Source organism: Heterodontus francisci, chromosome 11 (genome assembly GCF_036365525.1).
Source record: "Heterodontus francisci isolate sHetFra1 chromosome 11, sHetFra1.hap1, whole genome shotgun sequence".
Classification (NCBI taxonomy): domain Eukaryota; kingdom Metazoa; phylum Chordata; class Chondrichthyes; order Heterodontiformes; family Heterodontidae; genus Heterodontus; species Heterodontus francisci.
Window position 1 is genome coordinate 45,880,612 of NC_090381.1, and position 26,155 is coordinate 45,906,766.

General features: G+C 43.3%; 1 protein-coding gene across 1 annotated transcript in view; it reads right to left on the bottom strand.

Annotated features, from left to right (window-relative positions):
* Positions 1-26,155, bottom strand: part of clstn2a (calsyntenin 2a) — a 540,968-nt gene that overhangs the window by 245,307 nt on the left and 269,506 nt on the right. Inside the window, exon 3 of the mRNA XM_068041418.1 lies at positions 21,896-22,018. Coding sequence (XP_067897519.1) covers positions 21,896-22,018 — 123 coding nt within the window. The remainder of the gene's footprint in view (positions 1-21,895; positions 22,019-26,155) is intronic.

Sequence of the window (26,155 nt, forward strand, 5' to 3'; positions counted from 1 at the left end):
GCCAGGCCCTCCTGGCATCGGCCTCCAAGATGGCCTTCTGCTGGAACAATCTTTCAGCCCCTGCCCGGCCATGGAGACTGATGTTGTGGGCTTGGTAAAATCCAGCCCATAGTGTTCATAAATGACATTAGTATAGGTTTCAAAGTGGATCTTCAAAGTCTCCAATATCGTACAAGTCTTGCTTTTCTTCACCTCTGTGATCTAGGCTGCAGTTTGTAACACTCCACTGATCCATCACTGTTAACAGGGTTGCTCCTCTTATCTGTTCAGGTTTCTTATCCAACTCTGTGACAATCTCATAATTCTGCCATTGAGACTGGAAGAATTGCCAATTCCCTCTCAAATCTCCCTTCCTGTCTGTAGGAACAGGTACTAGAAAATTCACATCCGTAATGACCTAACCAGTTGTCCTTGTCTTGTACAAGCAAGTTAAATGTCAGCTCAAAATTGTACTAAAACTTTCCCTGCTGGAACTCCATGGGATATAATTATCATCTGATGTTTGGCACATCTACTGGCTGTTTTACAACTGCTATGCCTCAATCCAAAGGCTGTCAAAATTCTCTCAAATCCCAGGGGCTCACTTCTGACACCAAGTTCCATGTATTGTATCAAAACGGCAAGATCCTTTATTTGCTTACATTGACATCAGAGGTCAGAAGTATATGGCAAACCAGAGTTTACAAAGGTATTTATCCAAACCGGTTTTGCCGCCATTGCTGGATTCCCCCAGATGCAGGGCATCATCAATTACACCCATGTGGCCATCAAGGCTCTGAGTGATTGGCCAGTGAGGTCCATCAACAGGAAGGGCTTCCACTCCATCAACATCCAACTGGTCTGCGACCACAATAAGAGCTTCCTCCATGTGTGCACTTGCTTTCTTGGCAGCTGCCTGAGATCTTCAGTTCATCCCCCAAAATGCATGGATACATCCAAGGGGACAAGGGATTTTTCTTGGGAGATGGCTATTGACACCTCTACGGGAACCCCAAACGGAGGCATAGAGGCGATACAACCAATGCCACCTGCTCAGTAGGACCATCATTGAGCAGGCCATTGGGCTTTTGAAGATGCGATGCGATTCCAGTGCCTGGACCCTCCTACACTCTCCTGCAAGGGTTTTTGTAATTGTGGTGGTCTGCTGCGTTCTACATTATGAGGCCCTCCAGAGAGGTATGAACCTTGAGAACAATTAGACCTGGAAAGAGACAGCTCATTGGGGGAGGAGCAGGAGGTGAGAAAAGGAGGAAGAGGAGATGGGTGGGTGGGGGGGCAATAACACTGAACAGAGAGGTGCCCCTGATGCACGATGAGGTGGCCTCCTCCTGCTACCCTCCAGGAAGAGGACCTCCTTCTTCTCCATCATGGCCTCCAGCATTAGATCCAGGTCAGCATTGATGAAGCAAGGAGCAGACCTGTACTGGGTGCCTGGCCTCTGGCTCCCCTGTGACATCTCGCTTCCCTCTGGTACAGTGGAAGGCTTTAGCACAAACTGCAGATCTCTCCTTCAGGACAGCAAGCCACCTCAGTGATGGCTGCCGTGGGAGTCTAAATGAGTCCCACGCTTCATCTGAGCCACCTCCGTTCCCATCCCCATTTCCTCTAAGTGGACAGGAAACCCATCTCCAAATCAATTAAGGGCGACCCACAGGAAATTTTAAAATTTTAATCAGTTTCCCATGCGAGAGACATTTTTCTGACCCCAAATCAAACCCATGTTACGACCAGGTGAGAGAGGGGTCTAGGGGTTCCCTCTCAGCCTTTGCTTGGTTTAACTGTAACAGGAGGTTAATTTTAAAAACACCTTGTTTTAGCTCCCCCTCAGTGAATCCTTCACCACTTTCCAATTGTAAGGCAAAGAAATCAGACAGGTTTCTTAGATTTAAACAAGAAATGTGGAAGTTTATTAATCTTAAACTCTAAATCGGTTAACGACTATAAATACGTGACGCGACCATGCTAGCATGCATACATGATAAACACATGCAGACAGAGGCAGAAAAAGTAGAAGGAATAAAAGGGAACAGTTTGAGCAACAGATGGATTGCAGTTACAGTCCTTCGAGTTTGATGTGGAGTCTTTGGTTGCCAGTAAGTCTGCTGTTCGTTGGGGCCTAGTGCACGCATTAACTTGTTTTGATGTAGGCGGCTTTTCTCCCTCGAGGTTTACGTGTGTTCAGTGGGTCTGGAGGCTTGTGAAAAAGCGAGAGAGCGCCACCAGGAGAGAGAGCTCTCTTGTTCCAGGCTCAGTTGCAATTTGCAGTCTGACCAAACTGTCCTGTGAGCACAATTCAAAACTTTAAGTTGGCCAGCAGATGGGTCATGTGACTAACTGGTTTAACCACTCCTGCATTTGTAGATTTCAAAGCTCTTGGTTGGGGGTGGTGTAGTGCGTTCTCCTACCTCAACAAGGTGTGGATCACCATTGCCCAGCCAATCTCTGTTAATTGAATCAGTGAGCAATTCTTTTGTCTCGCCAAGTACTGTCTATTAGTATGCAAATGTTCTTCCAGTCACTGCTTGATCTCTTTAAACAAGTCAGCTCTTCACTCCAGCAACAGTTTAAAATTAATGTTCATATGACAAGATTAATATGCCTCATTCTCAATAGGTGGGGGTCTTCATGACATCCGACTCTTGTTTTTTATGTCCGTGGCAAAAATTCAGTCTCAAGTCTGTGAAAAGGTACAAGGCTTTTAAGTTACCTTTATTTAATATATATTTTCATGGGGGCCTAGATAATCTTACTTAAAATTCTAACTAGCGGTGATCTGACCTGTTTATTTACAAGTCTTTTATAATGTGCCCTTATTCCTCTGTCCTCTCATGTCAGATCAGCTGCTACTATATACTGCAATTATTCTCTAGTTCACTCATAAAACATGGTGTTTGGAAACTGTCCAAGATCTTTCTTCAGAAAGTAGATGCCTTTCAAAAAGATCTATTAATTAAATCTGGCAGGTTTCACTCTGAGGATAAACCACTAAACACCAGAGGATCTTTGAAGTGCTGTAGTTGGTGCCTATTGAAAAATATTTTATGGCACCCAAATGTACACAGTTTCTGCAATTACTGATCAGTCAGAGATTATATTACATGCTTGATGTATTCATAGACCAGAAACTTGAAATGGGAATAAATCGTACTAGTTAACGTAATAACAACATATTCTCTTCCTTATGACATTTAGTGAGTCAGCCATCACAGCCAGGTTGATCATGAATGCCATACATCAAAGGAACAAACTTGGGACCTTCTTGATCTGTGGGATTCAGTGGCAGTTCCATGTGCATTCAACCAGTGAGCTAGATGCATGATTTCACAACAGTAGACTTCTGGGAATTGACTTCAAATAACCAGCAATAATCAGGGAAACTCAAGTGCAATTTCCTTCAGGTTTATCAGTTTGCTTGGGTAGCAGAAGAGAATTTTGGTAAATTGAGGAATGATCAACTTCACATCCTAATATTCCCAAGTGAGTGACCATTACAACATACTTCACAAACACGCACTTAGGGACACTTGCTAGTTTTGGATACTTTGTTATGCAAATTTCTGAACTCTAGGAATTCAATTCAGGAAATTGGTGGAAATTTCATTTCAAAGAAAAATGAACAACTTTAACAGTATTATGGAATGGAACAATTCCTCCCTAGCCCAAGAACACAAAATAGCAAGAAGATAAAGAGAAATTAATCATAGTTATGAGAAAATTATCTCTGCCTTACTCCAGACTGCATTTCTGTTTTGATTAAATTCCTTTGTGATTATAGTTCTATCTAATCTGGAGTCTGAACATATAGCCTTGCAAAACTCACTGGCAGCAGCAGCAGACTTGGGTGGAGATTTAGTGCAGCGACCAGGTTTCGGGGGGCGGGGGGGTTAAAGCAGGGGAGAGAGCCTCCAGTGAAATCACAGTGGCGCAGTGGTTAGCACCGCAGCCCCACAGCTCCAGGGACCCAGGTCAATTCTGGGTACTGCCTGTGTGGAGTTTGCAAGTTCTCCCTGTGACTGCGTGGGCTTTCGCCGGGTGCTCCAGTTTCCTCCCACAGCCAAAGATTTGCAGATTGATAGGTAAATTGGCCATTGTAAATTACCCCTAGTGTGGGTAGGTGGTAGAGAATATGGGATTACTGCAGGGTTAGTATAAAAGGGTGGTTGTTGGTCGGCACAGACTCGGTGGGCCGAAGGGCCTGTTTCAGTGCTGTATCTCTAAATAAAAAAATAAATAAATAAATGAAAAATAAATAAAAAGCAACATCTGCAAAACAGCTACAGTGACATCACAACCAAGGAAAGAATCGATTGGTGAGTAGCTGGTAAGTGTTTCTAGATAATAGTCTAGAAAGTAACGGTATGGCAGGGAACCTCAGTCCCGTGGAATGCACATCCGGTGCCATGTGGGAAATCCTGGCTGCTTCTCTTGGCCTGGATGACCACATAGTCAGGAAGTGTCGCCACTTAGAGCAGCTCGAGCTCTGGGTTTTGGACCTTGAGCAGTGGCTGGAGTTGCTACAGGCCATCCACGAGGCTGAGAGCTTCGTTGATTGTACATTTCTGGAGGTGGTCACCTCGCAGCTTAAAAATATGCAGGCAGAGAGGGCATGGTTGACCACCAGAAGGCCAAGGAAGACCAGGCAGGCAAGGCAGGGACCCCATGAGTGCATCTCGCTCTGATGAGAGTGATGGTTCCTCTGGGGAGTGCAGGCAGAGCCAAGTTGATGGCAGCACAGGTGGCTCAGCTGCACAGTGGGGAGGCAGAAAAGTGGAAGAGCAATCGTGGAACGGGATTCGATAATGAGGGGAACAGGCAGGCACTTCTTTGGCTACAGACCTGGCTCCAGGACAGTATGTTACCTCCCTGGTGCCAGGGTAAAGGATACCACTGAGAAGCTGCAGGTCATTCTGAGGCGGGGGGGGGGGAGGGGTTGAAGGTGAACAGCCAGAGGTCATGGTCCCTATTGGCACCAATGACATCGGCAGAAAAAGGGATGAGGTGCTGTAGGCAGCGTTTAGGGAGCCAGGAGAAACTGAAAAGCAGGACCTCAAAGGTAGTAATCTCTGGATTACTCCTGTTGCCACATGCTAGTGAGTACAGAAATAGGAAGATGAATATGTGACAGAAGAGATGGTGCAGGAGGGAAGGTTTTGGATTGCTGGGGCACTTCTGGTAAGAAGTGGAACCTGTACAAGCTGGACAGGTTGCACCTCAACAGGGCCGGGACCAATATCCTTGAGGGAGTTTTGCTAATGCTGTTGGGGAGGGTTTAAACTAGCTTGGCAGGGGGATGGGAACCTGAGAATAGATTCAGAAGGGAGAGATGAAAAGTTGGAAATGGAAGGCAGAAAATTAGTAAGTGTGTTTGGAAGGCAGAGGAAACAAAGGCTAGAAAATAGACAAGGGAATTTGGTAGTGCAAAATGATATATACTTCCATGCAAGAAGTCTGGGAATAAGGCAGATAAACTGAGAGCACAGATTGACATGTGGGAGTATGATAATATACCTATTATTGAGATATGGCTGAAAGAAGGGCAGGAATGGCCAGAGAGTGATGGGAATCTGGAACTCACTGCCTGAAAGGGTAGTACAGGCAGAAACCCTCATAACATTTAAAAAGTATTTGGATATGCACTTGAAGTGTTGTAACCTACAAGGCTATGGATTAAGAGCTGGAGAGCGAGATTAAACTGGATGGCTCCTAGTTGGCTGCACGGACACGATGAGCCGAATGGCTTCTCTGCGCTGTAAATGTCTATGATTCTATGATTTCTATGAATAGATCTGATTTTCTCTTGAAACAAGTAGCATTTTAACAAAGATCTTGACTGCAAAAGAGCAAAAATTAAAGTTCCAAGGCCAATTACTGTACAGCTCACATGCAATCAGAAAGAGAAGGCACTGGTGAAATGCAGTGTGCAAGTAACATTTTCTTGAACACTGCAAGCTTACCAGTTCCAGATGCAGAATTTATACTCACACTTCTAAATCATGAATTACTGAGTCAATTATACCTAAATATGAATCCTCACATTTTTGGCAGAATTTTGTGCAGTTATTTGAAGCAGGATTGGTGGCGTGGGGGAATGGAGAATCATGTTGGAAGCGTCCACCTGGAAAACCGATGTCGTGATATTGGTTCCAGATTTAGTCAGTGGCAGGAAAGCCACCCTGATGTGACAGGAATGTATTTTAAATTGCTGAGCAGTTCATTTCTATGCATATGTATCCAATTCCTTGTGATTCAATGGATGTCTTGGGATTAAGTGGATGGTGGGCAGCACTCACATGCCTTCAGGTTTATGACCATTAAAAGTTGACGGCACCAAGGCGAGGCTTCAGTACCGCGATGGTGAGGCAGATGTGAACAGCACTGCATAGTGGAAGAGGGGGGTTATGGAAGCCATTTTCAGACTGCAGTGATGTATGCCCTTCAAGGGGCGGTTGGCTCTTGGATGCACTGCAAGGGGGATGTGGTCAGGGTCTCGGTGCTCTGCAAGGGGAGGGGCTTGGGCTTGGGAGTCTGTATCAAGTGAACAAACATTTGGGTGAGATGTGTGGTTGCCAATTCTGCTGAATGAGAGACTTGACCTTTAGCAAGGATGGGCACTGAGGGCCATCAGGGATTCTGCCGGGAGAAGTAGCAACAGCTCAGTTGCCAGGGCAGGGTTGTCTCTGCATTGATAGTGCTCCAGAGGCCCACTGGTCACCTGGGATGGGTCTCATACACCCTGTCTCTTTGGACCCCCGTAGCATGATGCCGCACCTCTGACAAAGGGAGGGCCAGGAGGCAGTTGCACCTGCCTGTGAAGCTCCACAACGAGAGCAGCAGCAACTGGGTGTGCCAAGAAGGGCCCACCTGTGCCAGAGAGTGTACTGGACTCAAATCAGCTATCTCCAAATGCCCAGATTGCATTGGCAGGGAAGACTGAGCCTTTCCAGAGAGGCCATCATTGATTTATGCCCCCTGCACCAGGACGAGTCGTGACCTCTGGGATTTGGGGGTTACCCTGTGCCAGTGGCCATGAAAATCATCATAGCACTAAACTTCTACACATCTGGATCTTTCCAGGGATCCATCGGGGACTTGTGTGGCATCTCCCAGGCAGCATCCCACCACTGCATCAAGGAGGTGACCAATGTCCTGTTCAAGAGAGCCAACGACTCTGTGCACTACCGGACTGATCTTCACAGTCAGTCTGAAAGGCCCATCGGATTCAGGACCATTGCTGGATTTCCCCGGATGCAAGGTGTGATAGATTGCACACATGTGGCCATCAAGGCTCCCACGGACCAGCCAGCCGCTTTCATCAACAGGAAGGGTTTTCATTCCAACGTTCATCTGGTCTGCAACCACCGAAAACGTTTCCTGCAAGTTTGTGCTCGCTTCCTGGGAAACAGCCACAACACTTGGACAGTCCCAGGTGCCTCAGCTTTTCAGGCCATTCACTCGCCTTCAGGATGGATTATTGGGGACTTGGGCTATCCATTGAAGACTTGACTATTGACGCCTGAGAAGAACCCTCGCCATGCAGCAGAGGAAAAGTGCAACACTTGCCACGCTCCATCCAAGCGACCATCAAGTCGGCCATTGGGCTGCTGAAGATGAGATTCCGCTGCCTAAATAGATCTGGTGGAGCCCTGCAGTATGCCCCAGCAAGGATCTCGTGTATCGTGATGGTCTGCTGTGCTCTGCACAATCTAGCATTGCAGAGGAGGGAGGTCTTGCTTAATGATAAAATGCCTGAGCAATACTCCTCCACCAACGAGGAGGACACGGAGGAGGGAGATGAGCAAGCAGCATTGCATGTTGAAGCCCTTGCACCAGAGGCCAGGCAGATTGAGTGACAGGCCAAGGAGGCAAGAGACAATCTCATACTTACCTGCTTCCAGCTCATCGGTGAAACCAATAAAGACTGACCTCAATGTATGTAGTCTATCGCCTCTTTTCAATTTGTGTTCCCTGCCTAGTACCCAGCTGAAATGCGTGCTAGTGCCCATGGGAGATCATAGGTAAATGAGGGCTATGCTACATTGACATTCCAGTAAGGGGGAAGGGTGAAGTCAGCAGCTCACAATTAAGGCATGATAGAATAATTACTTTTACACAATGAACGTTAATAGCTTGAACAAAAGAACTTTATACAAAGCATCATATGTCAGATTTCAAACTCCCTGTGAATCCCCAAATGTGTCTAGGTGCCTTTATAGGTTTCTGAGTGCTTCTATTAGGTATGAACCCAGCTGGGCTGCAGGCAGGCTGCTGATCAGGTTGCCCCTTGGCTTGGGATCACTTCGGCAGCCGTCCTCTGGCTGACTGGGGCGTGGAGGGCCCTGGCGACCTAAGGGTTTCCTGCACTGCTGCAGGACTCTCCTCAGGCATCATGGATACTGGAGCTGGGCTCACTGGGGGAACTGCTGTCCACATTCTGAGTACCCTGAGAGGAACCCCCAGCTGTGGAGGTCAGCCTCTCCTCTTCCCTTTCAAGATTACATGAACCTCCCTGCTGACCAGAGGAGGATGAGGAGCTGGAGAAGTCTCCAGGCTCCTTGTCCTTCTCTCATCTTGTCACTGTTACGTTGAGCTCATAGCCAAGGAGATGGTGTGCAGGTGTGCATTCATCTATGGGATCTAGCTCTCCATGAGGGTTGGCAACCTCTCGATGGAGGAAGCCTGAGACATGGAGCACTGATGGCATGAATGGATTCCTCCATCGTCTACTCATGGTTGTGCTTCTCCGTCAGATGTTGCCTTACCGCTCTGCAACTCCAGCATGTTCTGTGCTATACACACCAGAGGATCGTCATGAGCCTGGGGCTTAGCATGGATCTGGTCACTCACAGTCCTCTGACTGTCAGAGGCTTCGGCTATCTCAGTCTCAGCCAGATGCTCAGGCGCGTGTGTGATGCTCTCACCAGCTTGTGACCCTGATTCTGCAGCTGAGTGGAAATCCACGGGGGGGAAGTATCTGTACTGGTGGAAGGTGATGGAGAGTCACGGGACAATGCATCCACTGAGTGCTCCTCCTCCTCAGAGGTGGATGCTATCCCCCTTCTGGTTGAGTCTCCTGTGGACGCCAACTTGCATGAGTGAAACATGCATGGGTTTGACTGTGCAGATCTTCTCATGCCAACCATAAGGAATATGAGTTTCCAGAAGTGAACCATATGTCGATGGAAGACAATCCTCACTCTTTTGTGTGGCTCCTCCAGTCTCTCGATCGGATATGGTGCAGCCGCCCTGTGTACCTGCCAATTTTAACATCTTTCACTTGGTGTGGTGAGAGTCTGAGATCTGGTCTGCCTCTGCCTGCTTTGGTGTCTCCTTCCTGTTATGGGCCCTCTTGTTCTGCAAGTGGTAAGATGGAGGTAGTCATACTTCACATAGAGATCAAGATGAAAGTTTTGCTAGGGTCAGCCCCTCGGCCCCTACTGGGGTATCACATATAGCTCAGGCTGCCGTCTGCTCTCAGTGAAATTAATGGGGATGAGCTGTGAAAGAAGATGGCCCGTGACCAAGATGCAGCCATGCATCTGTCAGAATGAGGTGATGCCTCTGTGGTCCTGCCATATTCAGTCATGAATGGTAGTGGACAATTAAACAACTAACTGGAGGAGGTGGCTCCACAAATAGCCCCATCCTCAATTATGGGGGAGCCCAGTACATCAGTGCAAAAGATAAGGCTGAAGCATTTGCAACAATCTTCAGCCAGAAGTGCTGAGTTGATGATCCATTACAGCCTCCTTCTGAAGTCCCCAGCATTACAGATGCCAGACTTCAGCCAATTCGATTCACACCGTGTGATATCCAGAAACGACTGAAGGCACTGGATACTGCAAAGGCAATGGGCCCTGACAACATTCCAGCAATAGTACTGAAGACCTGTGCTCCAGAACTTGTCATGCCCCCTAGCCAAGATGTTCCAGTACAGCTACAACACTGGCACCTACCCTGTAATGTGGAAAATTTCCCATGTATTTCCTGTACACAAAAAGCAGGACGTCCAACCCAGCCAATTACCACCCCATCAATCTATTCTCAATCATCAGTAAAATCATGGAAGCTGTCATTGACAGTGCTATCAAGCGGCACTTGCTTAGCAATAACCTGCTCAGTGATGCTCAGTTTGGGTTCCGCCATGCCATTCAGCTCCAGATCTCATTACCCCCTTGGTTCAAACATGGACAAAAGAGCTGAACTCAGGAAGTGAGGAGAGAGTGACTGCCCTTGACATATAGGCAGCATTTGACCGAGTATGGCATCAAAGAGCCCTAGAAAAACTGGAGTCAATGAGTGTTGGCGGAAAAATCTCTGCTGGTTGGAGTCTTACCAAATGCAGAGGAAGATGGTTGTGGCTGTTGGAGATCAATCATCTCAGCTCCAGGCCATCAATGCAGGAGTTCCTCAGGGAAGTGTACCAGGCCCAACCATCTTCAGCTGCTTCATCAATGATCTTCCCTCAATCATAGGTTCAGAAGTGGGGATGTTCGCTGATGACTGCACAATGTTCAGCACCATTTGTGGCTCCTCAGATACTGAAGCAGTCCGTGTAGAAATGCAGCAAAACCTGGACAATATCCAGGCTTGGGCTGATAAGTGGCAAGTAACATTCGTGCCACACAAGTGCCTGGCAATGACCACCTCAAATAAGAGAGAATCTAACCATCTCCCCTTGACATTCAATGGCATTACCATCGCTGAATCCCCCACTATCAACATCCTGGGGGTTACCATTGACCAGAAACTGAACTGGAGTAGCCATAGAAATACTGTGGCTACAAGAGCAGGTCGGAGACTAGGAATCCCGCGGCAAGTAACTCACCTCCCGATTCCCCAAAGCGTGTCGACCATCTACAAGGCACAAGTCAGGAGTGTGATGGAATACTCTCCACTGGCTGCAGCTCCAACACTTAAGAAGCTAGACACTATCCAGGACAAAGCAGCCCACTTCATTGACACCCCATCCACAAACATTCACTCCCTCCACCACTGGCGCACAGTGGCAGCAGTGTGTACCATCTACAAGATGCACTGTAGCAACTCACCAAGGCTCCTTTGACAGCACCTTCAAAACCCGCGACCTCTACCACCTAGAAAAACAAGGGCAGCAGATGCATGGGAACACCACCACCTGCAAGTTCCCCTCCAAGCCGCCCACCATCCTGAGTTGGAACTATATCACCTTTCCTGCACTGTTGCTGGGTCAAAATCCTGTAACTTCCTTTCTCACAGCACTGTTAGTGTACCTATCCCACATGGACTGCAGCGGTTCAAGAAGGCAGCCACCTTCTCAAGGGCAATTAGGGATGGGTAATAAATGCTGGCCTTGACAGCGACACCCACATCACAGGAACGAATATAAAAAAATGCCTGACCCCCTCTGCCATCGCCGTTGTGGTGCCACCCTCCCCATGTCCCGCTTCCTCCTGCGTAGCCACATGCAAAACCTAAAAATAAGAGTGGTATGGTGCAGTCACCATGGCAGAACAAAAGAGGTCGTTGATCCTCTTGCGGCACTGGACCCAGTTCCAGGGGTGGCCTCATGGCTGCTAACCTCCTCAGTTGTCTCCATCCAGTCTTGTTTGTTCAGGTGGGAAGACCTCTTGTCTTTGCTGCGGAAGACGACCTCCCGCCTTTCCCTAGAAGTCTGGAGGAGAATTTGGAGGGAGGCATCACTAAAACCGTGGGGTTACCGTATTTTGGTTCAGCCATCCTGCGGAGTCCACCTCCGGGGGGTTCGTTGGCCCAGAATCCATGCAAAAAGGGGTACAGTTTTGCGCAGCGAGCAGCAAATGAATGAAAGCAGGGCTGGCAGGCTTTAAGTATGGTGCCGGCACTGGCTCTGGAGTCATCTGACGCTGTATTCGGCATCTCGTTTCCTGCCCCATGCCACATGATTGAGGAGGCTTCACGGATCCACAGTGCAAAATGGCCACCATTGATTGCAGTGGGGTGTCCGCTCACGTGACAAATGGGAACAGCTCCCATTTCCGGGTCCACTGCCGGGAGCCATGGTGGGCTCACTAAATTCAGCCCCTTCTAGTTGTATGATTGCCTTTAAAAATGATGTTCCTTTTAAGATCTTAGTACCAGGATGCATTCATGTGACTCAGAGTCAGAGTCACTCTGCAACCGTAACACACAGAATAAGGTTCTGTAAATAGTTACCTCTGTACTGTATATACTTGTTAGCTGTTAAGAAACCTGTTCGAGATCTTCAACAAACTGAACTCCATGCATTTCATTTATGTTGCAAACAACATAAAAGAACTCATTATATGGTGGCAGTGATGGTTAGAAAAAAAAGTTTGAGATTGAAGACCACAGGTAAAACAGCTCTGAAAGCAACCATTCCTCCAGCCACTAGAGAGAAAGTTCAAAAAGAACACTGGCTCAAACAGTGGAAAAAAGAAGAACGCAGCTCAAGCTGTAGAGGACAGGGCAGAAAACGATAGGCTGCAAGTAAATCGGGTGAGCCATTGTTCTGACAGTCAAGGGATACTGTCTTTAAAAAACAGCTTTAAAGTTCATCAAAAGATCGATTTTTTTCAAAATCTCGGTGTAAAAAAAAAATGGGAAAGACCCAACTCCTTTCTGAAGCTGATCGAGGTCGGCACCATTACCGGGGGCGTCGTGCAAGGAACATTTTAAAAAACTAAAAAAAAATACAGCCTATTAAACAGCTGTTAAACAGAACAGGCTTAAGTGCTTGAAGCAAGATAAACACAGAGCACTAGCAAATACCTGCTCCTGTCAATCAAAGCAGCTAGTATAAATAAGAATCTCTTAAAGGGGAAACTGTGCAGAGTCATAGAACAAGTCTTCAAGCAAGTTTTAAAGCAAAAGAACAGCAGAAATATGGATACCAAATTTCCCAGCATGAACTGGAAAGCCATGGATCTCCTATCAGAGTTCCAGCTTTTCAACCAAAGAATGCAGTTATACTTCACAGACCAAGTAACTGTAGAACCAGAAAAAAAAAATCAGACTGTGAAAATACTAATAGCGTTGGAAATGAGGGATTACACAGAATCAATCCCTCTGGCTTATCTAAAGAGGACCAGAAAGACCCCACAAAGATATGGAAAGTGCTAGACGATCAGCTCAGCTAAAGAATGAATTTTAGAATTCACCACCTGGAATTGATGTCCTACAGGCAACAGCCACAGGAATCAAAAGACCAGTTCATTAGTAGATACCGTAGTAAGAGCAATGAATGCAACTTCTCAGAAACTGAGCTGTTGGACCAAATAATGGAGCTAGTGATTGTCTCAACACCCATTGAAGCATTTCAGAAAGACCTCTTGGGGGAAAATGTCACAGCATTGATGCACTGCTAGAAGATGGTAGGAAATACAAAGGCATTGTAGCTGGACAACAGCGTCTGCAAGCACTAGATGCAGCCAACAGTATTGGCAGGAAAATCAGGTTGAAAATTGCCAGAAAACTGTGGTTTGCCCCACTCACAGGGAAGTTGTTCTGCATTTCGTGACCTGTGCTAAGCATGTGGTGCAAAAGGACACTGGGTCTGCCTATGCAAGTATGCTAGTACCAAAGACACAGCCAGAAGTGACAGTAGGACACGAGCAAACAGACGACAGGCGCAGCAACAGGGCAACAGCAGCAAGCAGAAGGCCAGAGACTTGTGTAAACATAAAGTCCACAGTGAAACAGACCTGAGACAAGACTCAGAGAGAAATAATTCTCAGTCAGAAGATGATCAGGCATTCCATATTGTGAACCTGACACATCGTGTTGATGAAGTCAGCAACTGGAAGCTTTCACCGCTGTTAACATCGTGTGCCCAAAGAAAGCTGGCAAACATACACTCAGGGTTAAGATTGACACCAGTGCTAGTGTAAATATCCTAGCAGTCCAAATACTCAAAGATATGTACCGGAGTCTTTGGAAATCAATGATACAACCGACAACTGCCAAGTTATCTGTATACAATGGGTTACCCATTCCTTGCAGTGACACACTAACAATGTAATGCAGCTATGGCAAGTCGGCATGGAAACCACAAACATTCTAACTTGTAGGCACAAGTGGACCAGCAGTGGCAGGACGATTAGTGTGTAAGGACCTCAACATTATAACTATCCACAAGGTCACCAAGGTACCAATTACAGCAGAAGAGACCAAGTATACTCGCATTAAGTCACTGTCCCTCCAGGGTCTCGGTGGTTCTGGTTTGGAAAGCGTCAGCCCCTTCTCAGAGATGTCACACCAAGAGAATGAAGATCCAAACTCCGGTGGTGAAAGTTCTTTGTCAACAGGGAGTGTTTGCTCATGCTTCAGCGACTCAGAAGAAGAGATTGTCATTGCCACTACTGAGAAGCAAAGGCTAGCAAGGGGGAGCATTGCCAAGGGGAAATCTCCAAGGACCGTAATCACTCACAGACTCTGGCCAGGATCAAACGGTGCAGTCTGGAAATCCAGCAACAGTAAAACAATGCCGCACCTTCACCTTTGCTCTCTGGAGAACCACCAGCACGACAATGAGCCAGAACGGTCAGGTGCCTCCATGAGGCCAAATCCTCCTCCCCCAACAAGTCCTTGACCCTGAGCCCAGGCCTTCAGATGCAGAGGATGAGGAAAGGCGAAGGACATGCAATGTCCAAAAGAGGCAGAAGAGGAATGAGTTGAAGCATTGTTGGCTCTTCGAGAAGAGGTGCCAGAACTTTCCAAGAATGACAAGGCTTCAAAAGTTGTCATCTTGAGAAAGGCACCAGAGTATATTAGCAGGTTGAAGGCAGAGCAAAAGAAACTGAATGCAGAAAGGGAGAAACTTCATAAAAAACAGCAACAGCTGAGATGCAAATTCTCCGAGCAAGAGTTGTCAAACCACTGAAACGATATATGGACTCTTCAGCCTCTGCATTTGTAAATTTCACTATCTCTATCCATGTGTAAATAATTTTGATGTTCTGTAATTTTGTGTGTTTCTTACTTGTAGTATGTGAAATTTATCTTTGGAAAGAAAGGGGATGTTGTAAGATTGCCTTTAAGAATAATGTCCATTTTAATATCTTAGTATGCTAATGAGCCAAGTACCAGGATGCAGTCATGTGACTCGGAGCCAGCAACACTCTGCAACTGCAACACCCAGAGTAAGGTTCTGTAAATAGTTAGCTCTGTACTGTGTACACTTGTTAGCTGTTAATAAATCTGTTTGAGATCTTCAACAAACTGGACTTCACGCGTCTCATTTATGTTGCATCAGAAAACATAAAGAACTTATTACACTTTCTGTGCAATGCTTTAATGCCCAAATATGCTCTTTTGTAGACAAAATGCTTATGTTTAATAGTTAATAGTTGTGATAAGCACGATTTGTGACTTTAGACAGTTTTCCAACCAAAAACATAAAAATTAAATCTCCTATTCCACTTTGAAGAAAATCTCCCCTTGTAAAACATTTAAAATTTTGACAGTCAAGGCAGTTCAACAAAAATCAAATAAAAACAACCACACAAAATCTTTAATTTTTACACCTTAATTTTATTTGCAACTTCTTATTCTCATGCACTCTTTTTAATATGATGTCATGAACTAAATAGTCATGAAGCAAATGGGAATTGAGATTCAACCTGGCATCATCTTTGGTTTAATTCTGAGAGATTTGGGGATAAGCAACATAAATTTTGTTATTTAATGTAAGATATTGCTTTATCACAGAAGTTTTGCTGACAGTATTCTCTAAACAGCTCAATTGATAAATATGCTACTTGGTGTAATGCAGACACATACAGATCAAGAAGGCTCTAAAATCAACCATTCTTTTCTACTAAGGCAAGGGAAATGATGAATGGGCTCCAATTGCCCTCAGTGTGTCCAGCTATAAGAGAGGGGAAGATACCAGCCAAGCTTCCTGTTCCTGATTGCTATTCAGTGAGCCCTGCTGTGAAATGTGTTTGTAAAGACAGGATTAAACTTGAGTGTCATGTCATCTATAATCAAGTAATTTGTGCCACTCCTCATCTGGATTTAGGGTGTCAGCGATGGCTCAGTGGTAGCATTCTCACTTCTGCGTCAGAGCATTGTGGGTTCAAGCCCCACTTCAGAGGCTTCAGGCCAAGATCTAGGCTGATGCTAACCAGTGTAATACCAAGTGAAGCGTGTCAAGAGTTGCTGTCTTTCAGAAGAGACATTAAATCCCTCTCGTGCACATAACAAAACCTACTGCACTATTTCAAAGAAGAATAGGGGGAGTTCTTGCTGGTGTGCTAGCCATTATTTATTCCTCAAACAACATCAAGAAAAAAAAACTGGTATTTGACCTCAAGATATCCCAAAGCATTTTCTGGCCAATTAAATATTTTTGAAGTGCAGTCATTGGTGTAATGTAGGAAATGTAGAAACAGATTATCTGGACAGTCTCAGGTTGGCGGGCTGTTACTGGAGAGGTACCTCAAGGATCAGTGTTTACTCCACAGCTGTTCACAATCTCTATAAATGATTTGGATGTAGAGACCATTTGTAATATTTCCAAATTTGCTGATGACAAGAAATTAGGTGGAAATGTAAATTGTGAGGTGGATGCAAGGAGGTTTCAAGGGGACGTGTCTAGGCTAAGTGAGTGGGCAAGAACATGGCAGACGGAATATAATCTGAATAAGTGTGAAGTTATCCACTTTGGTAGAAAAAGAACAGAAAGGCAGAATATTTCTTAAATGGTGAGAGGTGTTAAACCATTCTTAAATGGTTTGATGTCCAAAGGGATCTGGGTGTCCTTGTTCATGAGTCAATAAAAGCTAGTATGCAGGTGCAGCAAGCAATTAGGAAGGCAAATGACATGTCGGCCTTCATTGCAAGGGGATGTGAGTACAGGAGTAAAGATGTCTTGCTGCAATTGTATAAAGCCTTGGTGAGAGCATGCCTGGAGTATTGTGTACAGTTTTGGTCTCCTTATCTAAGGAAGGATATACTTGCCATAGAGGGAGTGCAATGGAGATTCACCAGACTAATCCCTGGGATGGTGGGATTGTCTTATGAGGAGAGATTGCCGAAACTGAGCCTATATTCTCCAGAGTCTTGAAGAATGATAGGCAATCGCACTGAAACTCACAAAATTCTTACAGATGTGGATGGGATGTTTCCTCTGGCCAGTGAGTCTAAAACCAGGGGACACAGTCTCAGAATAAGGAACAGGCCATTTAAGACTGAGATGAGGAGGAATTTCTTTACTCAGAGGGTGGTGAATCTGTGGAATTCTCTACCCCAGAGGGCTGTGGAAGCTCAATCATTGAGCATGTCCAAAACAGAAATCAATAGATTTCTGGACACTAGTGACATCAAGGGATACGGGGATAATGGGAAAAATGGCGTTGAGGTAGATGATCAGCCATGATCTGTTTGAATGGCGGAGCAGGCTTGACAGGCTAAATGGCCTACTCCTGCTCCAATTTCCTATGATCCTATGGTCATTTCTTTGCTGATTGTGGGACCTTGCTGTTCACAAATTGGCTGCCGTGTTTCATATTTCACTTCAAAAAAATAATTTATTTGTTGTAAAGTGCTTTGAGACACCCTAAAATTGTGCAAGGTGCTATATAAATCCAACTTCATTTTTCTTCTTTCTTTCTGGATTAAGAACAGCCATACATGCAGGGTATTCTCAGGTGAGAAGAAGAAAATGCTATAGAAACAAAGGCCCTGAACTTAAGAAATGTGACACTACTGTGTGAAAGCTTAACTCTTTGGTGAAGATGCTAATTTTTTAAAATATAAATGACACAGGTTAACATACTTCCTGCTAAATTAGCAGAAGGAGGAATTTCAGATGAGCGTATGAAGCGTCTGCATGGTAGATTCACAAATTCAAAAAGAAATTCTACTAATGTCCTCAAGAAGGTTAATGTGCTCAGTTTCTACTGTTGAAGGATCAGATTTAAGGCCCAAGGTTGGCTGACCCTGAAGCCTGTCAGTGCATTAATCATATGTTCAGTCAAGCTTTAGCAGGGCTGCACGGTGAAATGCTTCACCATGGTAAAAAATTGCACCTTGAGGAAAATCTAACCCCACATCCATCGCACTCCAGTCGGAGGAGGCAAGTCATTAGAATAGCATAAGAGATAAACAAAGAACAAAAATAAATTTAAACATGATGGCCTGGTTTTTCTGCTCGATTGCGCTGGTGTTTTCAGTACAATTGCCCCGATCTCGATACAACCAATTGTTACAAGGATTTTGTTTTTGTATTAAAAACTTAGGGTTGTGTGTGTTTTAAAAAACTGAAAAAGGGTTTTGGTGACATTGAGACCTGAACTTTATGGATGTTTTGAAAGGAAGTGCCACAGGAGCTGAATATGTAAACAAGGACAGGAAAGCAGGTAATTTCAAGGAAACCAGTAAGGGGTTTGACCTCAGAGCTACTCTTTGAGTTACAAGAGAGAGAAGTTTCAGTTTCAGTTTTGAACTTTAAAAAGCTAATGTGTTTGGACAAAAAGCAGGCATTCTGAAATTTGATTCTGACCTGCCTGGAGATCGGAAGAAAACCCAGAAAGGGTATTACCTCTCTGTAAAGGAATCCTGTATCTCTTGAGAAGCAACTTGGTATCTCAAATGTGGCCGATTCCTATTACCTCCTGTCTCTGAAGAATCCCTGCATCAAGAGTGGTACTGTTGCCTCCTGCATTTTTAAGAAACCCTGAATACTTGCAGAAACTTGTCTCTTAAAAAAGGACTCCTGCATTGAACATGTAACAGAGAACTGACACCTGTTGCTACACCCCGAGGGAAGACCAATGTGAAGCCTGCTGCAGTTGAATTTCCTTGAATGCTTACCCATCACAGGAATGAATAGTTAATTTTGTTGTTGATGAAAGAAAGCTGGTTGGTGTGCTTTACGCGAGGTACAAATAGAGTATCAAATTGCTTTTCGGTAAGTAGGAAAATTTATTGATATGCTGTGACCCGTGGAGAAGTGGGACCGAAATAAAAGTGCACTCCTCCCGCCTCGGTCGTAACACAATGCAAAAGATCACAGCATTTAATTGCATATAGCGTTCAGCGCAATTAAGATACCGTGATCTTTTGAGCTAGTTTTCAAAACATCATGCTTGTAGCAAGCCCTGCATAAAACTGGCCACACCCCTCAGGGTGAACAAATCATTGTTGGGAGTTTCTGCTAATTACGCTGGTTTGCACGCCTTCAAGGAGGCTCGAAAAAGCCTGAACTTTTGGGTGCCAGGACACTAATGGATACATTTTGAAAGATTTTGAATGTTTTTGATTGATTTAATAAGGAACTCACTACTACTCCAATCTAACCAGGAAACAATTCAATATTTAAAAAAAAATCAGTTTCAGTAGATTAAAGTTGGGTTACTCAGAGGGGTGTATTAATACTGTGATTTAAAATGCTTATTTGTGATAAACCCGTTTTCAGCTGTATTAATCAAAGTTTGCCAAGTTACGACTCTTAAATAGATCAAAGTTTTTTTAACCAACAATTTAAAAAAAAATTAAATGCTGCCTGATTGCACTGGTTAATGGCAGATTTTCGATTCACCAATATGCAAATGAGTTTCAGCAGAAACTTGGGGGAAGAAAATAATTTTCAACTGGTCGAAGTGTTGGGTGCAATTTGTGCCAGAATCGCTGATTGTGCCGAAGGGGAAACTCTACCCAATATCTCTTGCATATATCTACAATAACAGTTGCTCCTCCCGTAGAACTGTGTGATGAAATGCATTTTGTTCGGAAATCTCTTAATTTTGTGCATTCAGGTACTGTTGAGTAAAGCTGACTTATTGTCTGCAATACAATTACAGGCCTTAAAAAGTTTATTATGGCTCAGTGCTATGTGTAATATTCTGGTGTCTTCCTTTATTTCCAAGATTTTGTATTTTTAAGAACAGTTTTTTCTACCCATCCCACAACCACCCAAGTCTAACCTCCTCTTTTCCAGAATGTGGCAACTCATGTTTGAGGTCAAGTTTCACAGACACCAGTAGCTCTTGGCTATCGCATCCAGTCTTTCTTCATGTGTGAGCCAAAAGACAAGCCTTCTTCTAATTTAAAATCTAAATGTAGGATACCTAATTGTATAATTTTAAGAGCTTTGCAAATTGCATTTATATATCTTTTTATGTGCATTGAAGGTTTTTTCTGTATATTATAAATAACGGTAAGATTTTAGTTATATTAGTATAATTATAAATGTTGAAGTTTATTGCATTTTCATCATTAATTTAAATGTATTTTTATGATATATTTAACAAGTCAATCTGTAATGTTGAAGATGCCCCGACTAAACACAAGAATTAGATAAATGCTTAATTTTACGTGAAACATATGAGCATTCTTTATGCGAGTTAGAAACACTAACAACCCATTGAATCACTTTTTATGTAATTGGCCCTCGTACTGCTCATTACATAAAACTACACAACTGCTTAAAATTACAGCTTACAAAAATATGGCCAAAATGATTTCATTATTGGGTACGAAAACTCCAACCTCAGCTTTTCCACATATTCTTTTGACTGAAAGTGTTGTAAGATTATGTGACTTAAGAGATCCAATCACTTTGCATTATGTTGACTGTGTCACATATGCGGATCAAATCCTCCAGACAATGCCAGAACTGGTGAAAGAAATGTTGCAGAACAGAGAGCTGGGCTAAACAGTTCTAGCAGGAAATGGTGAAAAGGGTCAGTTAAATAAAGGGAACAGTATATGATGTAATAAAACATTAACTAGACAGTACTATCAACTCTGATGGCAAAAGTACCAACCTACAGAAAATATTTATGCAAATAATTGGCATTTATACCTCCACATAATCAATTTTATTTTCTTTCAGGTAAGGTTTTTAAAGTCTCCAACAGATTATTAGAAGTTGGAGAATAAATTCAAACGATTTAATCCATTTTTTTTAACCAAAATAAATTAAAATGGAGATCCCTAAATTATTCCTGGGAATCTTATTGCAAGTTTAATTAGCTGAAACTACTGGGTTATAACCGATACAGATATTCTCATATTTTAAATATCTCTTTAAAAAAAAAACTAACGTATACTATTAGACAAATGTTAGCATGCAGCACTGGAACCAGCATGGTTTGAATTCATTAACCAATCACAGCCATGAATCTGCAGTTCAATACATATTATCCTTTTAATTAAATGTACCTGACGGTCATAACATGAGCCTAAAGGCTAAGAAATACCTTGGAAACTATTGGCTTCAACAGAACTACAGTAATTACATTCAGAGACACTAGCTACGTTCAGTCATTAGGAATCATCTAGTTGTGTAAGGCTAATCTATTTTAATGACCTAAAAGCCAAAGGTATTAGTGAGTCTTGTAATAGTGTAAATTATTATTGATGAAATCAATAATACTGTAATTATTCTTGCTATTTTCATACAGCTGTCAAGTTAGAATCAGATAGCCAGACCTTTTAATGGCAAACTGATCAATTCAGTTCAAGTAATTTCTAAATGCACTTCATAAACCTGCACGCCTTTTGTAATAACTACTCTAATGGTCTTGTAGCAACAATCACAAATAAAAGGACATCCAACCACAAATAAAGTGTATTCAGTGGCACTGCATATATAGGTATGCATGACTGACCACCAGGATTGCAGAATTTGCCTCTGTAGATTCCTAGCTTATAAAAAACATACCTTTATTTAATAAAAGTGTGGATTTTTTGTCTTTTTTTAAGAAAGTCACAACCAGAAAATCTGCAAATTAATTTGTTTCTTTCAAACTTGAGTGGAAAAGTTTCAGAAATACCATCTATCACTGCAAGATGTCAAAAAAATCTATACAATGATATCAATCATTACTGCCACAGTCTCAGAGATGCAATAAAATATGACAAGCTGTAAAAGGTTTCGTTCTTTGAGATAACCAATGACATCTGCACTCACCTGCATAGCGCACAGGTGCATCCTTGTCTAGTGCAACCAGTGGTGGATCCAGAAAAACTGTGTCATTGTTCTCTGTTATCACACCATGATAGGACGTCTCAATCCATGGTTTGTGCTTGTTTACTAAAAACAAAAAGACATAACCAGAAAGTGCTGTCAGTGTGAATGAGATTACATCAAAACATCTTTCCAGATATAACTCAAATAAATCATAAATGCTGCCAAGATTAGTGTTAGGCCAGAAGATTGGGAACATTTTAGAAACCTGCAAAGGATGGTTAAGAAAATAATGAAGAGGGAGAAATTAAAGTATGAAAGTAAACAAGCAAGAAATATAAAAACAGACAGTAAAAGCTTCTACAAATGTATAGAAAGGAAAAAAACAGTTAAAGTAAGCATTGGTCACTTAGGGGATAAGACTGGGGAATTAATAATGGGAAACAAGGAAATGGCAGAGACTTTGAACAGTATTTTATATCTGTCTTCACAGTAGAAGAGACAAAAAGTATTCCAAGAATAGTAGAAAATCAAGGGGCAAAAGGGAGGGAGGAACTTAAAACAACCACTATCACTAGAGAAAAAGTACTAGGAAACTAATGGGACTAAATGCTTAAAAGTACTCTGGACCTGATGCTCTGCAACTTAGGGTCTCAAAAGAAGTGGCTGCAGAGATAGTGGATGCATTGGTTATATTCTTCCAAAATTCCCTAGATTCTGGAAAGGTCCCAGTGCATTGTGTCAGGAAAACCCTATATGCCAAGTGGGAAATATTAACTTCATCAGTTGGAAACTTACCTTAGACTCTTAATGGAAAAATCCTACAAGTTAACTTTTTAAAAAACTAGCAGCCAAGATGGCCACTGCAATTTACATTTGAAATACCAGGAAATCGAACTAGAGACAAAAAGTCTAACAAGAAGCCCAGCCAGAACAATGCTTTGGCTAACTGAGTAGATTAGCCAGATCACCCTCATTAACGGGACATTCCAAACCATCTTGAGGCATTCATAAATGGAGACGTCCCTCCAGAGGGTAAACACTGCCAACCCCACCTAAGAGATGTTTTTGGTTTTGGACTTTGGACCTCATTAAAAACAAAGAGGATTGAGAGAACCCTGTGACTGTCTGTTCATCCCTGAAGAAACTGGAAGTTTTGTTACACAGACAAGCAGACAGGCAGTAACTGAGTGGACAGCAGCTGAGAAGGCTGCTGGTCTATCTCTCCCCAGAAAATATCAAGTGAAAACCGGCTGCGACTGGGGGACCCTCCAAGCCTACAGACTGCTATAGCCAGCAACAAAGGGAAGAGAGCCAACTGTAATTCTGCCTAAAAGCAACCCTGAGCAAAGCAGGCCAACCAAAGTTCACTTTGACCAGTGAAGACTTCAAGAATACTGCTTCAGCCAAGGACTACTGGATTTACAGACTGTATTTAAGTTCCCTTTATTTTGGACTTTAATCCAACCACCAAATCTGTTTTCCTCCTGTAATCTACTCGTATATGTGTGTGTGATTCTCGTGTGAATGTATGCGTGAATGTGCAGAGTAATTTTAGTATTTTTAAATTGGGTTAGAGTTTTAAGTACAATAAACTTACCTCTTTCTTGTTTAAACTCAAGAAAATCTGTCCGATTGGTTCTTTTGCAATCAAAGTAATGGAAAAAGATAAAACACTCACAGAGGTGGTAAACACAACCACTGTTTAAAAGGAATAAACCCTGTCGCAGTCATTTAAGAGGAAGGGGCAAGAAGGGAGCCTGAGGCCTCCTCCTCACCTGTCTGTAACAATTGGAAGACCGCAAATGTAACATCTCTATTCAAGAAAGGATGGAGACTGAATGCACAAAACTATAGGCCAGTTAGCCTAACATCAGTTATCCATTATTAAGGAAGTACTGGAAGGACATTTAGAAAATCAATGAAATCAGGCACAGTCAACATGGTTTTTCAAACAGGGAGGGAGACAGAAAGCAGGAAATTACAGGCCAGTTAGCATAACATCTGTCATAGGGAAAATGTTAGATACTATTATTAAAGACATTATAGCAAGGCATTTAGAAAAAGTCAAGGTAATCAGGCAGAGTCAACATGGTTTTGTGAAAGGGAAATCATGTTTAACCAATTTATTAGAGTTCTTTGAAGAAGTAACATGTGCTGTACATAATGGGGAACTGGTGGATATACTATACTTAGATTTCCAGAGGACATTTGATAAGATGCCATATCAAAGGTTACTGTGGAAAATAAAAGCTCATGGTGTCAGGGGCAACATTTTTAGAATTTTTTTTTTAAGAACATTACAGCGCAGTACAGGCCCTTCGGCCCTCGATGTTGCGCCGACCTGTGAAACCATCTGACCTACACTATTCCATTTTCATCCATATGTCTATCCAATGACCACTTAAATGCCCTTAAAGTTGGCGAGTCTACTACTGTTGCAGGCAGGGCGTTCCACGCCCCTACTACTCTCTGAGTAAAGAAACTACCTCTGACATCTGTCCTATATCTATCACCCCTCAACTTAAAGCTATGTCCCCTCGTGTTTGCCATCACCATCCGAGGAAAAAGACTCTCACTATCCACCCTATCCAACCCTCTGATTATCTTATATGTCTCTATTAAGTCACCTCTCCTCCTCCTTCTCTCCAACGAAAACAACCTCAAGTCCCTCAGCCTTTCCTCGTAAGACCTTCCCTCCATACCAGGCAACATCCTAGTAAATCTCCTCTGCACCCTTTCCATAGCTTCATATTGGCATGGATAGCAGATTAGCTGGCTAATCGGAAACAGAGAGTAGGCATAAATGGATCATTTTCTGGTTGGCAAGATGTATCGAGTGGTGTGCCACAGGGATCAGTGCCGGGGCCTCAACTTTTTACAATTTATATAAATGACTTGGATGAAGGGACCAAAGGTATGGTTGTTAAATTTGCTGATGGCACAAAGATAGTTAGAAAATATGTTGGGAAGAGGACATAAGGGGGCAACAAAGGGATATAGATAGGTTAAGCAGTGGGCAAAGAGCTGGCAAATGGAGACAATGTGGGAAAATGTGAAATTGTCCATGTTGGCAGGAAGAATAATAAAGAAGCATATTATCTAAATGGTGAGAGATTGCAGAGCTCTGAGACGCAAAGGGATCTGGGTGTCCTAGTGCATGAATCGCAAAAGGTTAGTAGTCAGGTACAGCAAGTAATTAGGAAAGCGAATAGAATGTTATTGTTTATTATGAGGGGAATTGAATACAAAAGTAGGGAGGTTATGCTTCAGTTATACAGGGAATTGGTGAGACCACATCTAGAGTACTGTGTATAGGAAGGATGTAAATGCATTGGAAGCAGTTCAGAGAAGGTTTACTAGACTAATACCTGGAATGGGCGGATTGTCTCATAAGGAAAGGTTAGACAGGCTAGGCTTGTATCCGCTGGAGTTTGGAAGAGTAAGAAGCAACTTGATTGAAACATACAAAATCCTGAATGGTCTTGATAGGGTAGATGTGGAAAGGATGTTTCCTCTTGTGGGAGAATCTAGAACTAGGGGTCACTGTTTAAAAATAAGGGCTCGCTCATTTAAGACAGAGATGGGGAGAATCTTTTTCTCTCAGAGGGTTGAGAGTCTTTGGAACTCTCTTCCTCAAAAGACGGTGGAAGCAGAGTCTTTGAATATTTTTAAGGCAGAGGTAGATAGATTCTTGATAAGCAAGGGAGTAAAAGGTTATCGGGGTAGGCAGGAATGGCGATCAGATCAGCAAGAATCTTGTTGAATGGCGGAGCAGACTCGAGCAGCCGAGTGGCCTACTCCTGCTCCTAATTTGTATGTTTGTACGTTTTATGAAATGGAAATCATGTTTGACAAAGTTCTTTGAGGATGTAATAATCAGGACGGATAAAGGGGAACCAGTAGTTGTAGTGTATTTAGATTTCCAAAAGGCATTCGATAAGATGCCACACATAAAAGGTTACTATACAAGATAAGAGCTGATGGTGTTGCGGGTAATATATTAGCATGGATAGAGGAGTGGCAAACTAACAGGAAACAGAGAGTCGGGATAAATGCAGCATTTTCAGGATGGCAAACTGTAACCAGTGGAGTGCCACAGGGATCAGGGATCAGTGCTGGGACCTGAACTATTTATGATCTATATTAATGAATTATATTGGATGAAGGGACCAAGTGTATTGTCAAATTTGCGGATGATACAAAGATAGGTAGGGAAGCAAGTTATGAAGAGGACACAAAGTATCTCCAAACAGCTATGAT